The 25,948-nt window shown below is 46.9% G+C and overlaps 1 protein-coding gene and 1 long non-coding RNA gene across 14 annotated transcripts in view; one reads left to right on the forward strand and one right to left on the reverse strand.

Moving 5' to 3' along the window:
- The window catches only part of RALGPS1 (Ral GEF with PH domain and SH3 binding motif 1), a 262,271-nt gene that overhangs the window by 72,618 nt on the left and 163,705 nt on the right, over nucleotides 1-25,948 (forward strand). For all 8 annotated transcript variants that reach the window (XM_031677558.2, XM_072960157.1, XM_031677559.2 and 5 more), the window contains one exon: nucleotides 15,945-16,028. In XM_031677558.2, coding sequence (XP_031533418.1) covers nucleotides 15,945-16,028 — 84 coding nt within the window. The remainder of the gene's footprint in view (nucleotides 1-15,944; nucleotides 16,029-25,948) is intronic.
- Nucleotides 1,658-10,214, reverse strand: LOC140695911 (uncharacterized). Of its 6 annotated transcripts, XR_012071752.1 has the most exons (7): nucleotides 9,981-10,214; nucleotides 9,624-9,805; nucleotides 5,320-5,552; nucleotides 5,088-5,174; nucleotides 2,475-2,563; nucleotides 2,233-2,355; nucleotides 1,658-1,962 (listed from the first exon to the last, which is right to left on the reverse strand). It is a non-coding gene; the product is annotated as an uncharacterized lncRNA (long non-coding RNA). The 6 variants fall into 6 exon arrangements; XR_012071751.1 differs by lacking the exon at nucleotides 2,475-2,563 and having other exon boundaries at nucleotides 2,233-2,401; nucleotides 5,320-5,454; XR_012071748.1 differs by lacking the exon at nucleotides 2,475-2,563.

The raw sequence follows: 25,948 nt of genomic DNA on the forward strand, positions 1-25,948 counted from the left end.
GAGGCGGTCAGGGCAGTGATGAGCAGTCTTGGTTGAGTATTTGCTGAGGTCAAGGTTATAGGCCGCCCTCGGGGTCTGAGCCGTGCCTGGAGGAACACAGACGTGCGAGGGCGCCAGTGTCTGAGGTCTCTGGTGGAATTGTAGATCTGAACGTAATTAGAGGAGACGTTATTGCAAGTGGTCCTCACGTGACTTGTTTAGGCATTCCTGGGCCTTCAGGGGATGGCGGGTCCCACGCTTACCTTTCAGTTGTCCAGCACATACTGACCAGGCACGTGCCATGTGTGAGGCTCCCTGCCTGGTGTTTCAGGGGACTTGGGGATGAATGAGGAATCCTTGGTTTAACAGGAAAAGTAAGAAATATATGTAAATAGTGACAAGGGCCACACTGAAGGGAATAGACTAAGCACTGCCTGGGAGCGGGGCCAGTACTTGTAGCCGGGGCAACGGGTGAAGCATCCTGGTTGGGATCCTGTTTGTTCATGGCCTAAAGAGATTGGTCTCATTTGGACACAAGATCAGTAGAAAGGGCATTCCAGGTAGAGGAAACAGCTTGAACCTGGTAAGGCAGTTGGGAAGAATGTGGCCATGTACAGGGGCCAGTAAGCAGATTGGTTTGGCCGGAGCAAAGGAGAGGCGAAGGGCATTGTGGAAAATTAGATTAGAGAATAGGGTGGTTCCATTGTGGAGACCTTGAATGCCATGCCCAGGGCTCTTGGGACTTGGTTCTGCAAGCACTGGCAGAGCTGTGCCTCCTTCAAGAAACAGAAAAGGCCACAGCCAGAGTTACACAGGCCCTCTGGCCATAGTATGTCCTGAACCAAACCCATGAATCCTGCAGTGGTCCACCACCTCTGGGGTGGCGCCTCTGCCCAGCTGGTCAGACCAGACACATGGTCTCTGTCATCTGTGACTCCTGTCTCTCCTGTGTTCTCTGTTCCTAGTCCATCCCTGTCCCTGTCTCCCCTGCTTCCACCTGTCTTTGTCCCTGGAGCCACCACCTAGGTCAGGCTGTCCTCTGGCCTCCTCAACTTCCACGCTTACCTCCCTGTGGACACCTCCATACCCACTTCTGCCCCATCCTGCTCCATCGCCCCCCTCTGCAGTTTTAAAATCACTGTCCACATCACTGAGCTTCTTCAAGATTTCCACTGGCTTCTGCAGGCCGCATGAGACCAGGCTTATCCCTTCCTGTCCAGCCCTCCTTCTGGCCCTCCCCACCCACTCCCTGCTCCCCCTGCTCTGGCTTCCTCATAGGCCTCGGGTCCACCTCAAGGCCCGGGCACTTGCTGCTCTCCGCCTGCCGTGCCCGCCCTCCATGCCGCTCCTTCCTGTGGTCCAGCTCACTACCAGTCCCTGCTCCCCAGCTGCGCCAGCCCCTGTCACGCTCTGAGGTTGTCCTTAGGCACATAGGAACACATTCATAATTAATGGCTGTCTTCTCCACTGGAAGGCACGTGCCACGTCCACTGCTTGGTCCCTGAGCCCTTGCACTGTGCCTGGCATGGGGAAGGTGCTTGGTGAGGACTGGCGGGTGTTGCTGGTTAGATGGCGCTGGAGACAGGTGAGGAGCTAGCCAGGCCTGCAGGGGGATGGGAGCCGTGGTCTCACTCCTTGTCCTACAAAAGGTGGTTTCACACCATCAGAGACTGTTGGCTCTGGTGTCTGAAAGGCTTCCTCACACTTTTAATTTACGTAAGTATCCCTGTACAGGCCAAACATTTGAAAGGTGATTTTTGTCTTAGCTTTTCGGGAGAGGAAACAGCCTTTCTGAAAGAGCCAGTCCTGCTGTCTGCTCGTGTGCTGGCCGCCCCGGCCGCCACCAGACAGTTCAAACGTCATAGCAGCGCATCCTGTGTCCTCGGTCCTGCCGTGGAGCCATTGCCGGAGCTGATCAGAAGTCTCCCCTGCTCTGTCCAGGGGCTTCAAGTTGCTTGTTTTCAAAAAGCAAGTTTTCTGGGGCTGTAGGAGAAGACTCAGTGTGACATATTGAATAAAGCTCTTATTCTAATGAGTGAAGCCTCACCCTGCGGCCACCTCTGCAGCTGTGCCTTGCTCTGTACCGAAGTCAGGCCTGACGCGCAGGGAGGGTCAGGAGATGTCCTTAGGGTGGCACAGCCTTGAGCCCCTGTGCAACCTCCAAGCTCATCATTGTCCACAGCCACCACCACCCCCATCAACCTTTTCTGAGTGAAATCTGTCCACTCCCGGGCCCTCATCTGGTTACCTTACCTCATACGTCAGTCTCCCCCTGGGACCTTTCTGTATTGAAAGTTCAAGGTCTGATGCCTGCCATTTACTGCCTAGATGAACTTGCATAAGTGACTTCATCTCTGTGAGCCTCCGTCTTGTCGTCTGTAGGATGGAATGGTAAAGCCTACTTCGTGGTCTGGCTCTGAGACTTAAGCAGAATAGGGTAGATGAAGGCACACTGTACGATGCCTCACGTGTAGGAAACATGCAGTAACTCGTACTTCTGTCCCTTCCCTGCCCTTTTCCTCGGTCTGTATCCCCTATCGTGCCATCCAGTTTGTAGACACTCCGTCAGTGTTATTCAAAATGTCTGTGAAAAATCATGGTAATAATGCTTGAACCGGCTGAAAGCACAGTGGTTAAGAGCTTAGGTTTTAGAGTCATGCAAACCTGGGTTTGAATCCCATTTCTGTCACTTACTTGCTGTGTGACCCTGGGCAAGTCAATTATCCTCTCTGAATCTCAATTTTGCTTGTGTGTAAACTGGGGGCAATAGTAGCCCTTGCTGGTGGAGGCTATTGTTGAAAGATTAAGGAGTGCACTGTAAGAAAAGCATTTAGCCTAGTGCCTGGCATGTATGGTAAGCAAACTGTTAGCTGATGTGGTTATTGTTTTATTATCATCATCGTTATTATGATTATGGTTATACTCAGGCTGGGAGCAGGACCGAGCTCGGCTGGAAGCACCCTGCTCACTTCTCAGAGTCAGGAGGAGCTGTGGGGCTCACGGTTCGTTATCCCAGCATTTTCCCACTGTGTTCTCTCCCTGTCTGGTGAGATTTGGTGCCTCATGGTTTGGGTCCCAACCTCCTTAAATGGGTCACAGGTGTCAGGTGGCCAGTGCTGCCTCTTTGGTGTCCGCCCTCAATGTGCAGTCCTCAGAGACTGCCTTAGCTGGGCGCGTGGAGAGCGTGGGAGTGCTCCCTATGTGCTAGGGCTCTGTGTGCTGCGCTTGCTCCAGTGCCCCCTGCCCGGACAGCGGGACGGCAGGACAGCAGGACAGCAGGACCCTCACCCCTCCCTCCCTGCCCTGCTCCACCGGGTGTGCCTCTCCCCTACCTGATCCCCCTGGAATTTAACCCTGAATGCCTTTGAACGCCTTTCTTTCTCCTCTCTTTTTTTCTTTTCTTTTCTTTTTCCTCCCCTCTCTTCCCTTTCCCTCCCGTCCACTTTTCGTTCCCTTCCCTCCTTCTCAAGCCTGGTTTGTTTTTTCTGTTCATCTGCCCCTAGCCTGCCTTCCCCCAGCTGTTTCCTGTCTCCTGCCTCCCCTGATTGTGGTGTCCACTCCATCCCTGGGGAACAGCGCAGGGTCCTGAAGGCCCCCACCCCTTCCTGACTGTGTCTCTTAGACTCAACCTCTCCACACCCCCTCAAAACACTTGGAAAGAAAGCCACTGAGGTCATGCTGTCTCCCGGGGCAGGTCTTACTTAATAGTGTTCTTATATAAAGCTACACATCTGACCTCTGCTTCTCTCAGACTCATGGAACAAGAGAACTGGGAGGATCTTAAAGACCATCGAGGGCCAGTGTATTTTACAGACAGGACACTGAGCCCCCCGGCTGGGAAGGACTCACCTAAAGTCTCAGAGGGATTGAGGGCACCACTGAGATTAGAATCCAGGAGAACTGGGTTAGAACTTGGGAAGACCCCATTAAAAACATGACATTGCCAATGTGAGCTGCATGTGTCCTTCTCCATCTCTTTTGAATGTATTTCATTCCACCTGTAACTTGCATCCCTCTCACAGCTGCAGCTGGATGGATATAGCCTAACCCATCAGTGGCACACTCTGCCTCCCTTTGAGGGAGCAGGGGAGTGGAGGTGGGGACAGACCTTGAGTAACAGGGACATAAAGAACCCATTACTTGAGGTCAGTCATGTGGGGATTCATTGCCTGTTGTGTCTTCCTGTGTGTCCTGGGCTGACCTTCCTCTCTGGTTCTTAGCTGGCTGCCTTGGCTCCCCCTCACCCTGGCCCTGCCGATGGGACCTCTTGGCTCATCTTCAGTTCTCCTGCCTGACCTCTCCTTTTCAATAATTACATCTTATGTTTTGGTGTCATGCCTGTGTACACTGGTTAGAGCTGTGTTGCCCAAGATGGTGGCCGCAAGTGGCTATCAGGCACTCGAACTGTGCCTGGTCCAAATTGAGGTGTTCTGTAAGTGTGAAAAGCAGGCCAGATTTCAAAGGCTTATTAGTTCAGAAAAAGACTATAAACTATCTCATCAATAATTTTGTATATTTTATATTGATTCCAGGTTGAAAAGGTTTTATTTTGGATATACTGAGTTAAATAAAATGAATTGTAAAAATTAACTTCATCGGGGGTTTTTTCCCCCCTTTTTTAAAGTGGCTACTAGAAAATGGAAAATATGTGGCTTGCGTTGTATTTCTGTTGTCCAGCTCTGGATTATAGCTTCTCAACCAGGGACCCGTGGGAGGATTGAGCCTAATGCCTGAAGGCCCACTGTATGTACCAATGTCCAGTTCTTAGGAGAATTAAGAAAGTCACTCAAATCATTTTCTGTGTTCTGTGGTTCAGATAAGCAACCTTGTCGAGAAAGGCTGCACCACCTGTTGTTTCTGATTTTATTTCAAATTCCTGTAGTGTTTCTTTTCGTTATATAATGCTGGCTGTTGGTTTGAGATAATTACTAAGCTTCTCAGTTCTTTTTTTCTTTTTAAAATCCCAAATGAATGTTGCATTTTGCTAATTACCTTTTCAGTGTCTGAGGAGGAACATAACACTTCTCTCTTTTTGGATTTATGGATGTGCTGTTATTTTGTTAATAGTTTTCATAATATTAGCTTATTCTTATATTTCTTAGACAAACCTGCTGGGTCACGTAGATTCTTCTCCCCCTTGTTCTGTATTTGTTAGGTGATAGGGTCTGGGGCTTCTTTCCCTCGCTTGTTCTGCTCTGGAATAAATTATTTAGCATAAGAATTAGGTGTTACTTAAACACCTATTTATGAGGTCTGACAGGACTCACCGGTAAAATCACGCGGCCCTGGAACCTTTGAGTTAACTTTTCCAGTTTCCGACGTGGTGTTTAGCATACTCACCAGACAGAAAAGTTTTAGTTGGCCAAAAGATGGAAGGCAGCACGAAGACTAGGTCAGAGGCGGCATTGCCCCATGAAGCAGGTACTTCCAGAAATTTCATTTTGTGTTCCCAGCAGTGTTCTGGACGACAGCAGTCTGTGAAGATCAGGATTAAGAAGCGTTGAATTGTGCTGAAGAAAAGTGTAATCACCAAATTTAAATTGCAGTGGAAACCGTGAGCAGCAAATTTGATACTGCAGAAAACCAAAGGAAAATTAAAAGACAAACTGAGATTTTTCTCCCAGAACTCAGACAAAAAACAAAAGGAGACAAACCCAATGAATCATTTCTAGGACGTGTCATGTGTGTCTCAGGAGTTCTATGAAAGGACAGTGGAGAAAATTTATGTAACGTAGTAAAGACAAAGCCACAGGTACAGTGTGAGCTCCACTGAGACACACACCCACCCACCCACCCACACACACACACACGTGCCTGCCCCTGCGCCTGTGAGTGGGAAGTGGCCTCCGTCCTGGGGACAGAGGTGCTCTGAGGCCAAGGGGCCAGGCTCCTGAGACCTACAGACCCAGACTTGAATCTTGGTTCTCACCTTGACCACATGTGGATTTGAGCAAATTGCTTGACCTCTCAAACTAAGCTTTCATGTCTTCGTTTGTAAAACGGGGCAATAATGCTATCTATCTGATAGGGTGGGTGTGAGAATTCAGTGAGCAACGGATAAATGTACGTAGAACCATTGACGTTGTGCCTGACACTTAGTACGCCCTCAGTACGATTAGCTGTTGTTGTTATTGTGATGATGATTGATCAGATTGTGAACTCTGGCTTCTCCGGATGTTAGGGTAACGGGTGATTTAAATTCTCTCTGTGGGCTTTCTGTATTGTTTAAGTTTTCTGTCATGAACATGCGCTAGGTCCCTTATCAAAAAAACAAAGTGTATTCTTTTCAAAAATAGGACATCCGAATGATATTATTTGGAAAAAACATTTCCAAAGAATACAGAGAAAGGGGATGGAGCACAGTCCCCAGGGTGGAGTGGGACACGAACGTGCGGCCCCATGGGCCTCATGAGGGCTCGGGAATCCGGACTGTGCTGAGCTGTAGGCCACTCTCTGTTCTGTTCACCAGGGCCCTTCCTCTGTCACATGGATGGGGACTGTTCACAGGGTTGCAGCTGGCTGCTGCCCTGCGCGGACAGCTGGTTCTAATTGCGCAGAACTGCACAGGACTAGGGCTGGAAAGGGGATGTTTGGGGAAGTTTGCATCATCTTCGTGACCCTAAATCTACTTATTTTCTGAGCAGATGGTAGTTTGAGGACTTGATGAAACAGTAGTGATGGCTGCTCTCTATGGCAATTCATAGATGATGCTGAGGAACAGCCAGTTGTCCCCTCGACCCAGGCAGACACCCTGACCCCGCAGAAGGCGCCTGCTCGTTCCCAGTGATCCCTCCCCCTCTGTGGTTGTCTAGCCAGGGGTTCTGAGGCCTTATGCAGGCCCTCGGATTCATTTCTCCCTGGGCCTGCCTGCTCCTTCTCCACACATAGCCCCTAGCAAGTGTTTCTTTCGATTACTAAAGTGCATTGCTCTCACATAAGAAAATTACATCGCCCATGTGTGAGATTACAGTACAAGCTAGACAGTGCAGCAGAGGCATGCGGATGGGTTTGGATCCACTCTGCCACCCTCGGCGTGCTGTCAGGGCAGTAAGACCTACCTAACACACAGCACGAGGCTTTTGGAGCTACCTCTGCTCAATGGCTCCATAGCCTTCCCATCCCACTCAGAATAAACTCCAGCCCTTAGCTGCCCTCAAGGCCTCTCACCTTCTCTTTCCCACCCCTCCGCTCCCACCGGCCCCAAGCTCATGCCGGTCCGGCCTCACTGCCCACCATGTGCAGTCAGATTCCAGGGGCCTTCCCCACTGAGGGGCTTCATGCTCACACTTCCTTGGGCCTGAACCCTCTCCCCAGACCCTCGCGGAGCTTGCTGCCGACCTCGTTCGTGGTCTCCACTCCACGGGCAGCCAGCCAGGCCTCCCCTCCGATATCCCAGTCCTTTGTCCGAATTAACATTTTTTCAAAGGATTTATCATCATCTGACTTATTGTGAGTTTCTCATCTTTCTCCCTTCCTATAGAACATTAAAAGCAAGAGCATATTTGGTTCGTTGCTGTGTTTCATAAAACATACTTTAACTCTGGTAAACAAGTGAACGGAGATGTGGTCTGTGAACTGTCCACTCCTGCCGTCCCTTCCTTGTCTCCTCTTCTTTCATTGCTCCCTTCTCACCCTTTCCCCTTTCTTCTTTTTTCCATCCTCCCCCTCTCCTCCTCCTCCCCCTCCTCCTCCTTCTCCTTCATCATCATCATCATTATCGTCATCATCCAAGGAAGAGTTAAAGACCCCTCAGCCCACTGACAGTCACTCGGAAGGCTTGGATGGAGGAAATGTCTTTCAGGGCTTCAACCTTGGGAAATAAAGCAGAAAAGTGCAGTTGCCCTTTGTTATCTTGAGTTTTGGTGATCTGTGTTCATGTCTGTCTCCCCTACTGGCCAAACTGAGTTCCTCGAGGCCTTGGCTGGCGGCCCTGGAACCTCTCCGTCACAGGCCGGGCGCTCAGTTGGCCCTCTCTGCCTTCCCTTCTTCCTGCTCCCTTCCTTTCTTTCTTCCATCCTTGCCTTCTTTTGCCTTTCCTCTTTCCCTCCTTTTGCCTTTCCTCTTTCCCTTTCTGTTTCCTTTCATTTTCCATTACAACTGGTTTTGTTCCAGTGAGGATTTAAGGCAGCTCCCTGCAGGAGCCCTTCCGTGGAGCTCTCCTGACTCCCCAGTTAGCTGCTCCTTCCTCTGCGCTTCACTTGGTCAAAGCCCTGATGCCTCTCTGTAGGACAGGTGTGTTTCCTGAAGGTCCTGCTGGGCATGCTTTTCACGTGCTTACTCCATCAGAAGATACAGAAGCATCTAGTGGTCATGTGAAAACTACCCATTATTTATGTTGGCACATTTATTTTATAAATGTTGACACTGACAGGTTTTAAACAGGTTATGACATTAAAAAAATTTCATATATTTTCGAGTATTTACTCAATTGTTAAAGTTTAATTTTAGAAGGTTTACAGTGTGTGAATTGTAATATGTCACCTATTAAAATTTATTTCAAAGTAATCCCATACATGATATTCAAATAGTACAGAAGAGCTTATGAAGAAAGGCTTTGATCCCTTACCCCAGGCCCCTCCCCTGAGGATTTTTCCTCTACTGGTTATTTTTGGAGCTTTATGTGGTGTGCTGAAACCTCTATTTCTTGTTTCATCAGTTTTGTATAGTGTCTCTTGACAGCCCACTTCCTCTGCTTTTCCTCCCCCCCCCACTTGCCGCCTTCTGTCAGCTGTACTTTTACACTGTCAAATTAATTAAATAAACATTCTGACATTTTGCAGCTATACCAACTGCTTCACTTTTCCTTAGACTGACTCTGAAAGTTGAAAACCAGCAAACGGCCTTCATTATTAGAGCTGTGCAAGCGTCGTCCAGTGCCAGGCTAGGTGGTGTGCCCGGGTAGCATTTCATCCTCTAGTGACCCTGGGCCATTCAGGACACAGTGTGCCTCTCAGCAAGGACCCACGGATTCTCTTTTCTTTTAATTCATCAACTGCTTAATATGGGGGAAAATATATATAAAATATTTAAAGTATACAACTATTAAAATATATGACATTTAAATATTTAAAATACAGATTATTTAAATGCACATATACTATTGAAATGCATATATAACATTTAAATATATACCAACAGAAATTTATTTTTTTGTAATTCCTGGAGATTAATAATTCCTTTTTTTTCTGTCATCATTTGCCCTCATCGTATCCTCAACCTTTTTCAAGTTTTTATTATATTTTTATTGCTCTCATATTTTTAATTGTATTAATTTTTTTTTCCCCAGAGACTTCCCTTCGGGGCCCTTGCCCTAATCCCATTTAAACTGCTTGTTCTTTAGTCTTTTCATACAACTGTTATTACTGTCCTTCCCTTCACGGACCTAGGTGCTTGGACTGTTTCCTTTCCTTTTTTTTCTCATGTGTGTATTGAGGTTTAATTTTACCCAGTAAAATTCACTCGTTTTAGTGAACAGTGTGGAGAGTTTTGATACATGTATACTGTGGTCCTCTCCTTATCCTCGGGGGGAAACATTCCGAGACCCGCAGTGGATGCCTGAAACCACAGGCAGTGCTGAGCCCTGGAACAGCACAGGGGTTAGGGCCACTGACCCTCCATGCAGTCGAAAACTGGGTGTAACTTACAGCTGGTCCTCCTTGTACACGGTTCCTCTGTTCCTGAGGGTCTGCACCTGAGGGTTCAGCTGGCTGTGGATCACGTGCCACTGTCGTCTTACTATTGACACCGCTGCGTTATCGGTGGACCTGTGCTGTTCAGACTCGTTGTTCAAAGGTCAGCTGTACAATGTTTCTTCCTATACTACACACTTATTTAGGATAAAGTTTAATTTATAAATTAGGCACAGTAAGAGGTTAACAACAGTAACTAATAATAAAATAGAACAATTATAACAATATGCTGTAATAAAAGTTATATGAATGGGGTCTCTCCCTCAAAATATCTCATTGTACAAATTTAATGCCTTTTTCATCTTAACTTACCATACACTGTGGCTGTAACTTTTGCAGTTTGAGGTGCAACAGCAAAACTAGCATGGATTTCTTTCTCCTTCTCCACAATTTCACGGATAGAAGAGTCGTTGTTACTGTAGATCTTAGCAACCTCCGCATACAATTTTCTCTTTCATTATTAAGTCAAGAACTTTCACCTTTTCCTTCAAAGGAGGCACTTTACAGTTTCTCTTTGGTGTGTTCCTAACTGCCAGCATCACTACTCTTGTGCTTTGGGGCCATTATTAAGTAGAAGGGTTACTTGAACACAGGCACTGTGACATCACGACAGTCAGTCTAATAACTAAGACGGCTACTTAGTGACTAATGGGCAGGACGCATTGGACAAAGGGATGCTTCACATCCTGAGCCGGACAGAGTGGGAGGGTGTGAGATTTTATCATGCTTCAGAACGGTGCACAATTTAAAACTTACACATTGTTTATTTCTGGACTTTTCCATTTAATATGTTCAGACCTCAGTTGACTGCAGCTTATAGAAACCACGGAAAGCAAAACTGCAGCTAAGGTGGGCAGGACCACTGTGCTTTCACGGAACCACCGCGATCCAATCCAGAGTGAAAACTGGTCTAGCACCTCCGAACTTCCCTGTTCCCCGTTGTAGTCAGGCTGCCTCCTGGCCCTGGCAGCCAGTGGTCTGATTTCTGTCCCTGTAGTTTTTACCTTTCTCAGAATGTTATAAAAATGGAATCCTCTAATATTTTCGTGTCTGGTTCCTTTCATTTAGCATAAAGCTTTTGACGTTTATCTGTGTTGGTGCCTGTCTCCATAGTTCATTCCTTTTTATTGCTGAGTAGTGTTTGATTGCATGGATGGATCACAGTTGTTTGTCCCTGCACCAATTGATGAAAATCTGGGTGGTTTCCAGTTTGGGGAAGTTGAGAATGAAGCTGCCATAAACACACGCACTTGGTTTTTTGTGTGGACAAGTGTTTGCATTAGTGAGAATTGTTGGGTCACTTGGAAGTGTATGCTTAACATGAAAAGAAACTGCCAAACTGCTCTCCCAAATGGCTCTGCCATTTTGCAGACCCCGCAGTGAGGTATGAGAGCTAAGAAATGCCTTATCTCTTAGTCAGACCCCACCGCCAACCCCAGAACTGGTGCTCTCCCCACTGCCTCAGTGTGTCATCCATTCCCTGGGCTGTTTTTAGAGCTCCTTTGACTAAGTGTGCGACTGTCCCACTAGTTCTTCTGGAGATTGTTCCGGACGGTAGGATGGGAGGAACAGGGAGAAACATGGAGGGAGGAAGAAGGAAAAAAGGTTGCCATTGAGCAAAATGGTGATGTGGTTTTGCTGACTGGGCCAGCCTGGTGTGACCCCTGAGGTCAGATTTAGTGAGCCGTCCTCGAGGTGGTGCATTTTCCCAGTGGACATGGATTTGGAAAATACTGCAGTTAGAATTAAGCACGTGTGGAAGGGCCCCGTGCAGCTGCCTGTGGCTCCGTGGCTTAGATTCTGCAGGGGTCTTCAGGGAGGACTTGTCCCAATCCCCAGATCTCCTCTTCCAAGGCCTTACCTCTTTGACCCCAGGCACAGTCAGGGTCAGGCCTTTCTCAGGCCACCTCAAGGCATCTGACTCCCAAAACCCTAAGCACAAAGCTGGCAGCTGGTGGCCAGAGAAGCTTCGAGGGTGAGCTGAAACCAGTGTTGACTCTTGCTGCCACCTGGGAATGCTTGCAGTTGGGGTGTTAAGACAAAGTTGACTGTATATTGGTTAGGGATTTTTTTCCATAGACAGTTTCTTTGTAAGAAACACCCTCCTTTGTCAGACCGAATGCCTAAAGAATCTCATGTCATTAGGTGTTTTTTATTTAAGGCAGCTGCTCAGATACCCCTTTGATCCTGGGCCTGCTGATTTTGAGGTGCCTGCGGGTGGCCAAGGAAGGTGTGGTCAGGAAGTGGCAAATATCCAGGCTGGAGCTGAGGAGAGAAACCTGGGCTGGACATAGCATGTGGTTGAAGCCGTGGCAGTGAACGTGATCTTCCAGGAAGGGATGTCGACTTGGAGAATGGAGAAGACCCTGGACAGGTTTAGGTGGGGTCTGTGGGGGTATGTATCAGAAAAGAACAGAGCAACTGGAAAAATACGACTGGGAATGGGGTCCTGAGAGGTGAGTAGACAACCAGGAGAACCAGGGCCAAGGGGCAAGGACAGAGCAGCGGCCGAGCCGGGAGGCTGTCGCTGGTAGAGAGAAGGGCCGTGCCAGTGGAGCAGGGAGCCAAGGAGGGGAAGCGAACTGAAACAGGGATGGATGACCATTTCAAGAAATTGGCTTTTATTATCGCTATCATGGTTGTCGTTGTCATATCTCCATTGTAGTATTAATGGGAGAGGCTGATGCACATTAGAATGTCAGCAGGAAGAAATTGGAGAGGAGGTTAAAGATACAGAAAGTGAAAGGGCACTAGAGCAAGGCTTCTGGACAGGGAAAGGGGAGGGAGACGGAGCCCAGGAGAGTGGGTTCTGGGGGGAGCAGGGCTTCTCTTCCATTAAAGCCAGAGGAAGGGAGAGGAGGCAGGTGAATTTGAACATTTAGTGGCAGAAAGTTGTCTTTTCACAGCTTCTGTGTTCCCCCTGATGAATCTGGGGAACAGCCACATGACAGAGTAGAGGTCCCAGAAGAAGCTGGCAAAGGGCCGTACGCGTTTTTACTGTCCTTTCATGTCCAGTTGACCTAAGCAGAGAGCTCAGAGCCTAAGACAGCCTGGGTGAGACCAGGGCCCCAGCGCAGCCCGGGGGCAGCCGCCTGGTTCGCCAGCGTGCGGGCTACCAGTGCCTTACCCACCTCAGCCCAACCCCTTATCTCCCTTCTAGAACCGGCCCTGTCTCCTCTGGTCAACTTTAACTTAGTTACACTTAAATCAGTTCCATAGCGTGGACCTTTTTTAGGCATTAGTGACTGGAGGAGAATTGTTCTCTTACTTCACATTTTCCAAACCCACTTCACACAGATGGAATCTCTTGTATTCCTCTAAGGCCAAACACTGAAGGGGAACAGTGCCAAGGAGGCTGGGCCCGGGACTTGTTTAACGCCGTTGTTATGGTCTCATTTCTTTTTGCACTGGATTTGGGAGATTTCAACGCTGAGGAATGCTCATACCCCGTTCATTCAACAAATGCTGCCTGGCACCTGCTATGAGCCAGGCCTGTGTCCTGCATGTCACCTCCTTTGTCAGGCTTCATCTCTCTTGGTCTCTGGCACCAATCTGCAGTGTTAGCTTCAGCATCCCTGTTTTCCTCAGCGATGAAACCGATGCCGAGGGAGGCGTCACCCAGGAAGTGAGTGTCAGGGTTAGGATTCAGAACAGGTCTTTTGGCTGGAAATCCTTTGCTCCTTCTGTTTTATCAAGGAACCTCTCAAGCTTCCTGCTTTACTCTGTTGAGATTTTAATTTTAAATGTTACATGTCTTCCAGTGCAAAAGGGTCCTTAGGAAATTGTCAAAACTAAGAACTGCACATACAGTTTTTGAATCAGGGTCTTAGAAATGTTCAAATCAAATAAATTTGGGGCAGATGTTTTAAGTATCTGCTTTTGGTTACTGCCTGAGTGACATCAGCAAAGTGAAACAGAAGTAATAATAGATTTTGTTAATAATTCAAGACAGCAACGAGAGTGTATTGTGGGAGAAAGAAGGGCATGTTTGGAGTTAGCGTGGAGTCTGAGAGCAGCGTGACCCTGGGAGGAGGAAGGGAATAGCCTTTATCAAGCACTTGTCATGTGCCAGGTGCTCTGTGTGTGTGCTCTAATCTTGCTTGACTGTTGTAATGAGCTTCACAGGTAAATACAGTATCATACCCATTTTAAGATGAGAAAATTAAGGTTCTGAGAACATAAGCATCACACAGCTGGTGTGTGGAGGGCAGGATCTCACCCGGGTCTGTCTGTCTGTAAGGTCCACCCTTCTCCCTTTCAGGATGCCTTCCTAAGTTACTTACGGTGTGGAACTGAGACCCAAACTCTGCATTAAATGAATACATACCCACATGTGCACACACCACACATGCACATACACACACATGCAGATATGAAGATAACTTCTGTTGTTTACTGAAGAACTCAGGGAATAACAAATGGAGCAATTATCAGCCAGAAATTGGGCAACAACCATGCCTCAGTCCTTGAACTTGGGTTTTACGGATTCTCCTTCATATCAGATTATAACCCGTACGTTTCCAGGACTGGCTTTGGGATCCACAGAGGAGAGAGGCTCTTGTCCTCACACTCACACTTTGAAAGGGCAGTAATATACATTTGCAAGCTGATTAAAGTATGTGATCTAAGGTGGGGTGGAAGGAGTCCATGGAACTGAGGCAGGTCAAATACACATTTGAAAAGAAACTTGAATACACATTTCAGAACAGGGACAATCATGGTAAACAGGGGTGAATTCTGAAGATCAAAGACATTCACGCCTACTTGTGAAGAGAAGTGGAGTTGAAGTATTCATTCAAGAGGATGAAGAGTCCTGAGCCCTTTCCTTCTTTATTGAAGCAGGTGTGGTGAGAATTACACCAGACAAGTGAAGCTCCCTGCCCCACACCCACCCAACATGGGGGGATTCTGGGTAAATGGTGCATTAGTTAATATCGTTGTCATTCCTGTTACTTGGGGGTCTAAATTGTGAGGGTGAGAAGGACTTGGCAGGGTCAAGGAAGGCTGTGTTTTTTCACGTGGGTGACTGGGAGGACAGCGGTGCCATTTATAAAAGTGAGGCTGCCAGGAAGAGGAGCTGTGTTTCTTAGCTCCTGGTTGGTTCCCCAGTGCTCCCAAGTCCAGGTCATTCATCTTGTATCCAGAGCTGCCCACTGCCTGCAGCCGCCTGCCCACAAGCGCTGTCAGTGACTTAGAGTTGGGTCCTGAGCTGTACTTGAAGGGCATGGCACTTCTGATGTAACTGCTCAGCCAGCAGGTTTGTCTTCGGCCATTCCCACAGCATCCCCAGCCTTCCTTGTAGACCCCTGGTCTGCGTCTGTTCCAGCTGGTGGGCAGCTGACTCTCACTAAGACCTTATAAAAGTTCCAGGTGTGCGGCAAAAAGTAGTGTTATTAAAAATACAGGGAGTGATGTGAATTAAAAGGAGGCCTTGTAACTTAGGGGTAGAGAACTTTAGAATCTACCACCTTTTCTCCATTCTCTGCCAGGGGTCCCCAAGGCACAAGCTGGAATGCTGGGCATCTGGTTAATGGCTTTTCCTTGGTCCTTTTGTGTACTACCCCCAAGTAATCTCATTAGATTACTCCTGTTCTCTCCCTTGGCTAGGAACCAGTCTCACTGAGAGCTAAAATTTAGGTAATTTGATTCTTCAAATTATAATGCTAAACCTGCTGGAAAGGAAGAGACAGGCTCCTGAAGAAGGTATTGAAGGGGCCTCTCCTCCTGCCCCCTTTTGGTTATAAGAGAATTGGAAGGGGCCAACTTCGGGAAGGAATCTGAGGTCATCCCAGAAGCTTCTCTGATCACAGTGAGCTTGGACCGGGACGTTGCCTGATTCCAGGAATGGAGGATGTCACTTGGCCAATGAAATCTGAGAATCTTCAGCTAGATTTTAATTTTAAGTGAGCCTAGGGGATGCGTCTTGCTTGTTAAAACATTATATCCTTTCTCAGACAGTTTGCATTAAGAAGGGACTTCTGGTCCCGAGGAGCTGGCAGAATGGGGCTGAGAATATTTTGGCACAGAAGCGGTGGCCAGGGTAGTGGAGGAAAGTACCCTGCTTCTCACCCTCACCTCTGGGGGCCCCAGGATGCACCTCCACCTACAGACCTGGCCCTCTTCTCCGGAGAAGGAGGAGGATCTCTCCCACCCTCGTGAGGACATGGATGAAGAGGCTTCAGCCCTTCCCCACCTGTGTCCGCATTCCAGTTAGATGCCCCAATGTATTTGCATCCCCGTTAGAATCGCTGTTGAAATTGACTCTGTGCTTCCTAGGAACTAGCCAGCTGTGGATGGAGTAAGAAGGAGAAACATAGTCTCGCTCCCAACGTCGTGGCCTTTACCCGGAGGTTTAACCAGGTAAGAACACCCCTTGCATGTGCCTGTCCAGATAGCAGTCTGTTGTCCCCTGTAGGCTCGGAGCCCCTCCAGGCTTCAGTCCCAGGCACCTGGCTCCAGGTTCAAACCCTCTTCCTGAAAACCCTCTACCCCCTTATTCCTGCCTGTGCCATCACAGTCCTTTTTCACACAGCAGGTGAAACTGAACGCATCTTTCTTGTGTATAAATCATTTCAGTGGCTTCCAATTTAACTTAAGCTAGGTTCAGGCACCTTAATTTGCCCTGCAAGGTCCTAACAGTGGATCAGGCTTCTGTCCACTCCTCCAGCCTCATCCCTTGTCCTCCCCCACTACTCTGCGGGCTTCAGCCATCCTGGCCTTCCACATCTTTCCTGCTGCATCATATCTCAGGTCCATCAGATTCCCATTCATGCTGTCCTCTCAGCTCAGAATTCTTTGTTCTTGTTCAGCTCCCAACCAAATCTCAGCCTGAATGTCACTTTCTCTAGGAGTCTTCAGTGAATCCTCAGCCTGTGTAAGGTCTCCCTGTAGTATGTTCCCTCATTGCACCCTGTGCTTCTCCGTGTGGTCCTTTCCCCATCTGTCCTCGTTCTGTGTATCTTCCTTGCCGTCTGTGGGCTCCCTGAGGGCAGGAACTGATCTTGTTCATCACTGAGTCCCCCACCACCTTGCCCAGCGTCAGGCACATAATAGAGCTTCTATAAATATATGTAGAATGAACGAATGAAGTACTCAGGAAACACTTCTTGAATTGAATTTCTTTGAACTCCTGGCGGCCTGGTCATTGGCCGCATGCATGCTACTGCAGTCCGACTTGGTCTAATCAGAACCTTTGCTCCAGCATGAAGATCTGCATCCCCACTTAAAGGAATGATACTGGGGACTTGGACCAACTGAGGACCACCTGCCAGCACGTGATCTTCAGTAGGAAGTGCCATGCAAGACTCCCTGTGAATAGACCGGGCCTCCACTTAGGGCTTTTGATAGCTTTTCCTCTATCTTCTTGTTTTTCTGGTTTCAAACGAGGGCAGTGGCCCAGAGGTCGCACAGTGTACGTGACTGGACCTCCGAGTGTTGGGCCTCAGCTGCCTTTGGGCCTTCCTCCAGCTGGGCCTTCCCTCTTGGAAATGCCGGGGCCCGTGCCTCCCCATTACTCAGCTCTCTGCAGGCGTCTCCAGCCTCGGCTACCGCTCCGAGAGGCACCAGCTTGTAGTCTGACAATCAGGGTCAGAGTTAGCATTATTGTTGTTTTATGAAATACAGTAGGAACTAAGGAAGGTCTAGATAGATCTGCGGTATGGACTGCACACCGTTTGTTTTGACAAGAGAAATTATGAAGCCTTTTTTTTTTTCTTTTCAAAATCTTTTCCTTTTCAACTGAGCTTAGTCCTTTAAAAAAAACCAGATGTGTACACACTGTCAGGGGATTCATAGTTTCCTTAGCAAAACTATTTGACTGGGAGCCAGCTCAGTCCCACCTCTGACCAGCCGCAGAGCTCCCGGAGGGGGGCCACTGGGGGCTCTGATGTAATCTGCTTTGCACGCGGAGGCCAGGTCAGCTTGGCAGAGGGCAGCGCAGCGTGTTCTGTGAACAATTGCATTGTGTCCAGCTCAAACCAAGAGGGTGAAGCAAGCCAGAAGTGAAGTTGCATTTTCCCAAACAGACTCTCTGAGAAATGGTCTTCCTGCTGCCCTGTCAGCCACTCAGAGGGCAGTTCCCGGACATGGCCTTGATAGCTCTGGTTTGAAAACTGGCCAGCAGCCAGGCTGTCAGCCACTGGGGCTGCTTTTCCTGAGATGAGCTGATTGGCAACCCTTCCTGGTGGACTTTCACATGTGACAATAAGGCTGCTCGTCAGACTCCAAATACAGACAAGCAGGTCACTTACCTTTCTGAGCTTCAGTTTCCTTACCTGTAAATGAGAACTAAAATAGCGCTCACCTTGCACGGTTGTTATGAAAGCTAAATGAAATGATACAGGAAGAGCTCTTAGCAGTGTCTGGCATGTAGTAGGCATCCAAACATTTTTGAGGGGAAAAAGGGAGAATGTGAAGGTCAGCTGATTGGAGGGAGGTTGCCAGGGGACTTGAGGCTCCTTGTGGCCACACCAGAAACTCAGCAGCCAGTGTTCTGGTCAGCCCCTGAGGACTTGCCTGCTCCTCCGTGGGGCCTGAGCTGCTTGGAATTTGTTTATGGAATGGCTGAGATGGAAGAGCTTGGCTGAGTTCCCTAAAGGTCTGTTATAGGCCAGGCTTGTGTCTTGGCCCCAGAGAGTTTACCATAAAGCCAGAAGTTCTTAACAGTTTTTTTTTGATCCTGGGTTCTTTTGAGAACCTGACAATATCACATTTGAACCTTCCCCCAGATAAATACACAGATGTATAAATTTTCTTTTACTTTGAGCGGGTTTGCTGCCTCTCCTCTACCCCTGCCCCCCGAAGTTTGTGCGGGAACGCTTCAGAGCCTGTGGACAGCAGGCCAAGAAGCTGTGGTCTCAGAGTCAGGCAGACCCGAGTTTGCATCTTAGCTCTGCCGCTTGTTGCCTGCCCGATCTCGGGTTGTCTTTCAGCCTCTGACCTTTCTCATTTATAGAACACGAAGAATCCTTTCAAGTGGTTTTTAAAGATTAAGTTTAAGATTTAAGAGAATCATGGATGTAGAGGGTTTAGCTCAGCATTTGACACATAGTAAACAAGTAACATTAGCTTTAAAAGTGTGGTAGCAGAGAGGGAGCTGCAAGTTGAAAGGAAGATTAGGCTTGGGCCTAAGTGCTGGCGGTAGGGTTGGGATTGTGTCCTGAAGGTGAAGAATTAGGAAGAGATGAGGAGGGAACTGGGAGGACTTGGTTCTGGTCCAGGCTCTGTTGCTAACCTGCTTTGAGGCCTTGGGCATGTTTGCCAACATTTGCCCTGGAGGACTAATTTAACTATTCTCATGGACTCAGATGTGTGTGTGCGTGTGTGTGGAGGGAGAGAGAGAGAGAGAGAGAGCCCAATGACTGAAACCCCAGCTCAAACTCAGACTCGCCGTAATGGCTTATATAACAAAGTCCAGGGAGAGACTAGACTTCACGCGTTGCTAGGGGCCTCGGACAGCACCCGCCGCCCTCAGGGCTGCTCGCTCCACCTAGAGGTCCTGTTTCCACTGCACTGGCTCCCCTTTCAGGCAGCCTCCTCCTTTGTGGTTGAAAGATGGCTGCCAACAGCTCGTTGTGAGGGCAAACCCTGCAGAAGAGACCTGCTTCTGTTTCAGTAGCTCCATTTGATGTCCTAGAATGGAATTGAGACTCAGGGATTATTTTTTTTTAATTAATGATTTTTTTGATGCTTTATTGAGGCCACTTTATTTTACTTTCTGGGGTGGTGGTGGTAGTTACTAGGTTTGTTTATTTATTAGTGGAGGTACCGGGGATTGAACTCAGGACCTCGGGCATGCGAAGCACACTCTCTACGACTGAGCTGTACCCTCCCCTGAGACTCAGGGATTGATTGCTTTGGCTTAGGTGCCATCCTGTTCATCCTGATCTAATTGCCCTGACGGGGAATCAGAAGGCTCTGGCTGTCCGGGTCTCTGAGGCAGACCTTCATGTGGATGTAGGGGTAGGGGGCTAGGCCACAGGGACTGAGAATGAAGGACTGGCAGGTCCTCAAGGAAAGTCAGGGTGCTCGGACAGGGAGAAGCTGAGAATGATGGCCAGAAAGGAAAACCCAAGGACCCTCTGCAGACCCTCTTCTCTCTTGCAGTCTTCCATCCTGCTCTGAGGTTTCTCCCCTGTTCAATCTGGTGACACCCCATCACTCCAAATTCCTTCTAAACCTCCGTGCATCATTAGCCTAGTCATTAAATGTTCCTGCTTCCTCTTGGCTTTAATCGGAACTATTTAAAAACCATTTGTGGAGCACTTAGGCTCACTTACTGAGTTAAATACTGCACTAAGCATTTAACCTGCTATTATATGATTCTGTTTTCACAAAGCCTACCGAGGCAGATATTTTAAACCCATTTTATGGATGAGGAAGCTGAGGTTCTGTAAAGTAAATTACCTTGCTCAAAGTCACATAACATATGAATTTCTTTACTGAGGGGCCTTCCCATTTTTTTTATGAACATGACTCCAGTAGAACCCTCTGTTCTTCCAGACCTTATTTATCACAAGGCTGGAGACAAAGTTATTAGCATTTCCTCTTCCAAATGCTACCTCCAATTATTCCTTCCTCATTGTAAAAAACCCACTTTCATTTGAGGCTCATTACTTCTGGTTATATTCTTTTATTTATTTAATAGACATTGACTAAATATGTACCAGGCTCTGTGCTGGGTTCGAGGGGTCAACAGTAAACTAGATGTAGCCCTTGTGATCATTAGCTCGTAGTCTAGAAGGGGAGGCAGACGTGATGAAGGTGATTACAGTCCGGGGAAGCAGTGCTCGGATGGGGAACCAGAGGAGAAGCGTGAGCAGTAGGAAGGGACACCAGGAGACTAGATTGGAGTCTTCCATTAATTAAGGTGAAGGATAGAGAGGTGAAGTGTCTGGACTCAGGAGAACATTAAGAGACCGGATGATAGCACTTGGTGATTGATTGGATGTGGAAGGAGATGACAGGAAGGAGCAAAGGAGGATCCTCCTTTGGTCCTTGGCAGCACATTCTTTGAGATGGTGAGTGCAGAAGGAGGAGTAGTTGTTAGCATATGAGTTGGGTTTGGACATGTGAGCTCAACTATGCAGGATATTTGAGTCTGGAAGTCAGAGGGAGGATCCAGCCTGAAGATGCAGATGCTGGAAACATCTCCATTTGAAGCCACAGGAGTAGATGAGGTCAGCCAGGGAGAAACAGAGTCCTAAGCAAGAACCTGAGGGCTTCAGGGGAGGGCAGAGGAAGAGGGGCTGAGAAAGAGCAGCCTGGGACGAGAAGAACACCTAGAAAGGGTGGTGTCTTGGAAATCAGTGTCTCAAGGATAAGGGGATGCTACAGAATGGGTCAATTAAAAGGGCCAAAACAAGAGTCTTTTGCATTCAGCAGCAAGGTGGTGGTGAGCTCAGCAGGAGCAGTTTAGTGGGGACATGAGACGGAAGCCAGGCTATAGCAGCTCGCACAGCAGGAGAAAGCAGGTGTAGGTGAAACTTAGAACAGGGGATCCCAAGGAGCAAGAGGAGAAGAAGGGAGAGGCTGGAGGGGTTGAAGCCATCCAGGGAGGTGGTTTTATGTTCCTTTTTTCTTTCCAGTGGGCAGAGCCTTGAGGATGCTCATATTTTGAATAGAAGGAGCCAGTAGACCAGGACAAGTTAAAGATGAGGAGAGAGGGAATACCTAATGAAGTGAAGTCCCAAAGAAGGTGGGAGAGGCCATGACCCGAGGCTTCCTCATGGTAAAAAGCAATTCCGCAGAAAGGAAAGACAAGACGCAGGTCTGCTTGCAGACACAGTGCAAGGAGGTTCATGGCTCCTCTTTCCTTGGTGAAATAGGAGGTAAAGGGGGCGGGGGAGCAGGGTGGGAAGCTTGAGGGGTTTAGGAAAGCTTGAAAAAGCCACTGGGGGGGGGGAGAGAAAACTGACTATGGATATGGGAAGACTGGGCGGAGCTGATGGTCCAGATGAAATGGAGAGTGGGGCTTTTAAAGTGGCCCCAGAGGGTATGAGGGTGGGTGGTTTTCTCTAGTTGCATTTTGCAGTCTAAAGAGAGGGGCACAGGGGGGCAAGTGGTTGGATCCATCCACGGTTCGGGGTTAACAAAACAGATTTTTTGAAAGGACCACAGGGCAAGAGACCTTAAAATACTGACTAAGGAGGGACTGAAGTAACAAATGATAGGGGATCCGTCTGCTCAAGAGGATAAGGGCTGCCAGGGACTCCGAGGTATGGTGAGGCGGAAGGCCAGGCACGGTGGGTGTCAAGGAGAAGGTAGGGCCTGGAAGGTTTAAAGATTGTGGTCCAAGGCTGGGACTTCATGTTTCTGATGCAAGGCAGTCCTGGGGACTTACAAGAAGGAGGTGACTGAAGTGGTAGGTGGGTAGTTGTTGTGAAGTAATCAAGGGATCTTGAGGCCATGGTCATTCAGTGATGTTGAAGTTGCCCAGGGAATAAGGCAGGGTTTGCTATGGAGAAGAAGGCAGTGGTCCAGAGTCAGGTCTGCTGACTATTGCTAAAATTTCACCCTTTCCAGAATGTAAAAAAAAGGGCATATGTGTGTATATATATATATATGTATGCATTTAAGATTCATCCATGTCTTTATATAGCTTGATGGCTTTTTTAAATGAATACTATTCATTATGTGGACTTATCAGTCTGTTTATCCATTCATCTTCTGAAGGACTTACAGTTTTTGATGATTACGAATAAAACTGCTATAAACATTTGCATGCTATTTTTGTGTGTGGACATAAGACTTCAGACAAACGGGGTAAATACCTAGGAGTACGGTTGCTGGATCAGGTCTGCACCATTTTGCATTCCCACCAGCAGTGAATGAAAGTCTGTGTTGCTTCAGATCCTTGCCAGCAATTGGTATTGTCAGTTTTTTAAAAATTAAAAATTAAAAAATTTAAATTAGAATGGCTGAATTCTAATAGGGGTGTGGTAATTCCGTTTCCCTATGCTTTATCCCGCCTCTCCCAGTTATGTCCAGTTCTGGGTGCCTCTCGTGAAGAGCTGGGTGGGGAGGGATTGTCACACAGAAGTGGCATGTCAGTATCACAGGGGCCAGAAGGTGAGGGGAAAGAAAGCATGTTACACAAGGATCAGGTGAAGGATGTAAGAGTGGAAAGACTCAGGACGGAGGTAATCAAGGTTTTCAAGTGACTGAGGGGCTCTTCTGGGGAAGCTGCCTAAAGAGAACACAATCAGTAAGTGCAGGGCCCAGGGGACAGAGGTGGGCAGGAGGTTGCGTTCTCCTAATACAGGGTAGCTCCCTAGCCCTGGAGGCTCAGGCAGGGACCAGACAGCTTTATCTCAGCGCCAGCAGAACAGCATCTGGCGGTGGGGGCAGGGAGAGGGTGGGGCCTCTCAGATCCCTTCTAACTCCAGGTTTCTAAGAAAACTGTGAATGGGTTTGTGAGAAATTTATAGCAAAGTAGATTTCTCATAAGAAAAGATGGTATTCTTAAACTTGGGTTTTTCTTTATATTATGCTTTGACTGTTTTTATTTGTAGTTGATTAAATTAAGTTCTTTGTGTTCATAACTATTCTGCTTTACTCATCTGTGATACTGTTGTGAAATTTCCCAGGGGATATTTTAGTCTCCAGTGGCTAAACTCCAGTGCTAGTCATACGACTAAAACAGTAATAGCAATCATAGTAGCTTATGTGTTTTAAAAGCTTACTGGCACCATGACCAAGTGGCATTTAGTCCATGTATGCATGACTGACTCAACAGTTAAAAATCAATTAATGTAATCCACTGTATTAACAAGCTAAAGAAGAAAAATCCTATCAGTTGACTCAAAAAAGCATTTGACAAAATTCAACACCCATTCGTAATAAAAAGAAAATCTCAGCAAATTAGGGATAGAAGGGAACTTCTTCAACTAGATAAAGAACATCTATGAAAGTTCTGCAGCCAGCCTCACACTTAATGTAGAGATGCTAGGTGCTTTCCCCTTAAGATTGGGAACAAGGCGAGGATGCGCTCTCTGCCCACTTTCACTTGGCATTGTACTGGAAGTCCTGCCTAGTGCAATAAAACAAAGAAAAAGAGATGTACAGATTGAAAAGGAATAAAACTGTCTTTATTCACAGATGATAGGCTTGTTCTATAAAACGAATCTCAAAGAAATCTATTTTTAAAACTCCTGGAACTAGTAAGTGAGTATAGCAAGGTTGCAGGACACAAGATCAGTATATAAAAGCTTTCCTATATACCAGCAGTGAGGAATTGGAATTGAAATTTAAAAAAAAACAAAAAACACCACCATTTACAGTAGCACAACACACTCAAGAAATACTCGGGTATAAATCTAACAAAGTATGTACAGGTTCTATACGTGGAAAACTACAAAACACTGATGAAAGAAGTCAACGTAGATTGAAATAGAGATTCCGTCTTAATATACTAGAAGACTCGTTATTAAGATGTCAGTTCTTCTCAGCTTGATCTATAGATTCAATTCAATCCCAAGAGAAATCCCAGCAAGCTATTTTATAAATATCGACAACCTGATTGTAAAGTTTTAAAGGAAAGGCTGAAGACGTGGAGTAACCAGCACAATACTGAAAAAGAACAGAGTTGGAGGACTCACTCTACCTGATTTCAAGACTGATTGGAAAGATCACACGCTACTGGTGAAAAAATAGATGCCTCGGATGATGAAACAGAATAGAGAGCCCAGAAATAGACCCACACAAATACAGTCAGCTGGTCTTTGACAAATGCATGAGGGCATTCAATGGAGAAAGGGTAATTTCTTCAGTAAATGATGCTGGAGCAATTGGAACTGTTTCTGTATATGTGAAAAAAATGAACCTAGATTTAAGACTTTAGCCAGAAAAATTATTGATCATAGGCCTAAATGTAAAACACAAAACCATAAAACTTTTAAATGAAAACAGAAGAAAATCTACATGACCTCTGGTGATGAGTTATTAGTTATAATGCCAAAAATGCAATCCATGAAAGAAAAAATTGGTGAGTTGGACTTTAGTAAAATTAAAGTTTTCATTCTGCAAAAGACACTGTGAGAATTAAAAGACAAATCACAGACTAGGGAAAGTATTGGCAACTCCCATATCTGATAAAAACACTTGTATCTAAAATATATTCCTGAAACTCAACAACAAGAAAACAGCCCAATTAAAAAACACGCAAGAGATCTGAACAGATACTTCGCCAAAGAAGACGTGCCAAGGTCTGATAAACGTGTGAAAAGATGATCAGCAGTATTTGCCACTGGGGAAATGCAAAACACCACACACCTATTAGAGTGGCTTAAAAAAAAACAAGCCCAAAACAAACAAAATCCCCACCAAACCTGATAATACCAATCGCCGGGAAGTATTTAGAGTAACACAAACTCTCATTTGTTGCTGGTGGGAATTGGAAATGGTGCGATCCAGCAATTACACTCTTTGATATTTATCCAGTTAATTTGAAATCTTATGTCTACACACACACATACACAAACAGCACACAAACGTTTATAGCAGCTTTGTTTATAACGATCAAATCTGAAAGTAACTAAGATGTCCTTCAGCAGGTGAATGGGTAGACAAACTGGTACACTTGGGCAATGAAATAGTATTCATCCAAAAAGAAAAAAAAGGAATAAGCCTTCAAGCCATATAAAGACGTGGATGAATCTTAAATATACATTGCTTAGTGAAAGAAGCCAGTCTGAAAAGGCAACATATGTGTGATACCTCCCCGACTTTTTTTTTTGACATTCTGGAAAATGTCAAAAAATTCCGGGAAGGGTAAAACTACAGAGGTGGTAAACAGACCAGTGGTTTCCAGAGGTGTGAGAAGAGCAGAGGGTTGAGCAGGTGAAGAACGTGGGATTTTTAGGGTGGTGAAAGTGTTCTGTATGATACTGCAATGTTGGATACATGCCACTGTGCATTTGTGAAAACCCATAGGACTTCACAACACTAAGAGGAAACCTTAGTATATGCAGATTTTAAAAATTCATTGTGGATATTAAGGGCTCCTAGAATGGAATGCAGAACATAACAAAGGAACCTAACTATATTATAAATGTGTGAAACAACCTAACTGAGGAGGGTGAGGGAAAGATGCTGGCCTTGGGAGATGAGGGGGCCTGAAAGACTAAAGACAAAAGGAACTATATAAAAGCACTCTGCGCTGATAAAGTTGTTTCCCAAGGGGGATGGGTAGCAAGTCTGGAATCATTATACGTGTACACTGGGACTGAACAATTATGGAAATGGATGGCAGATGGTGGGACCCAGGTTTCTCCCACTGTTGG

Source organism: Vicugna pacos, chromosome 4 (assembly GCF_048564905.1).
Source record: "Vicugna pacos chromosome 4, VicPac4, whole genome shotgun sequence".
NCBI classification, from domain to species: Eukaryota; Metazoa; Chordata; class Mammalia; order Artiodactyla; family Camelidae; genus Vicugna; species Vicugna pacos.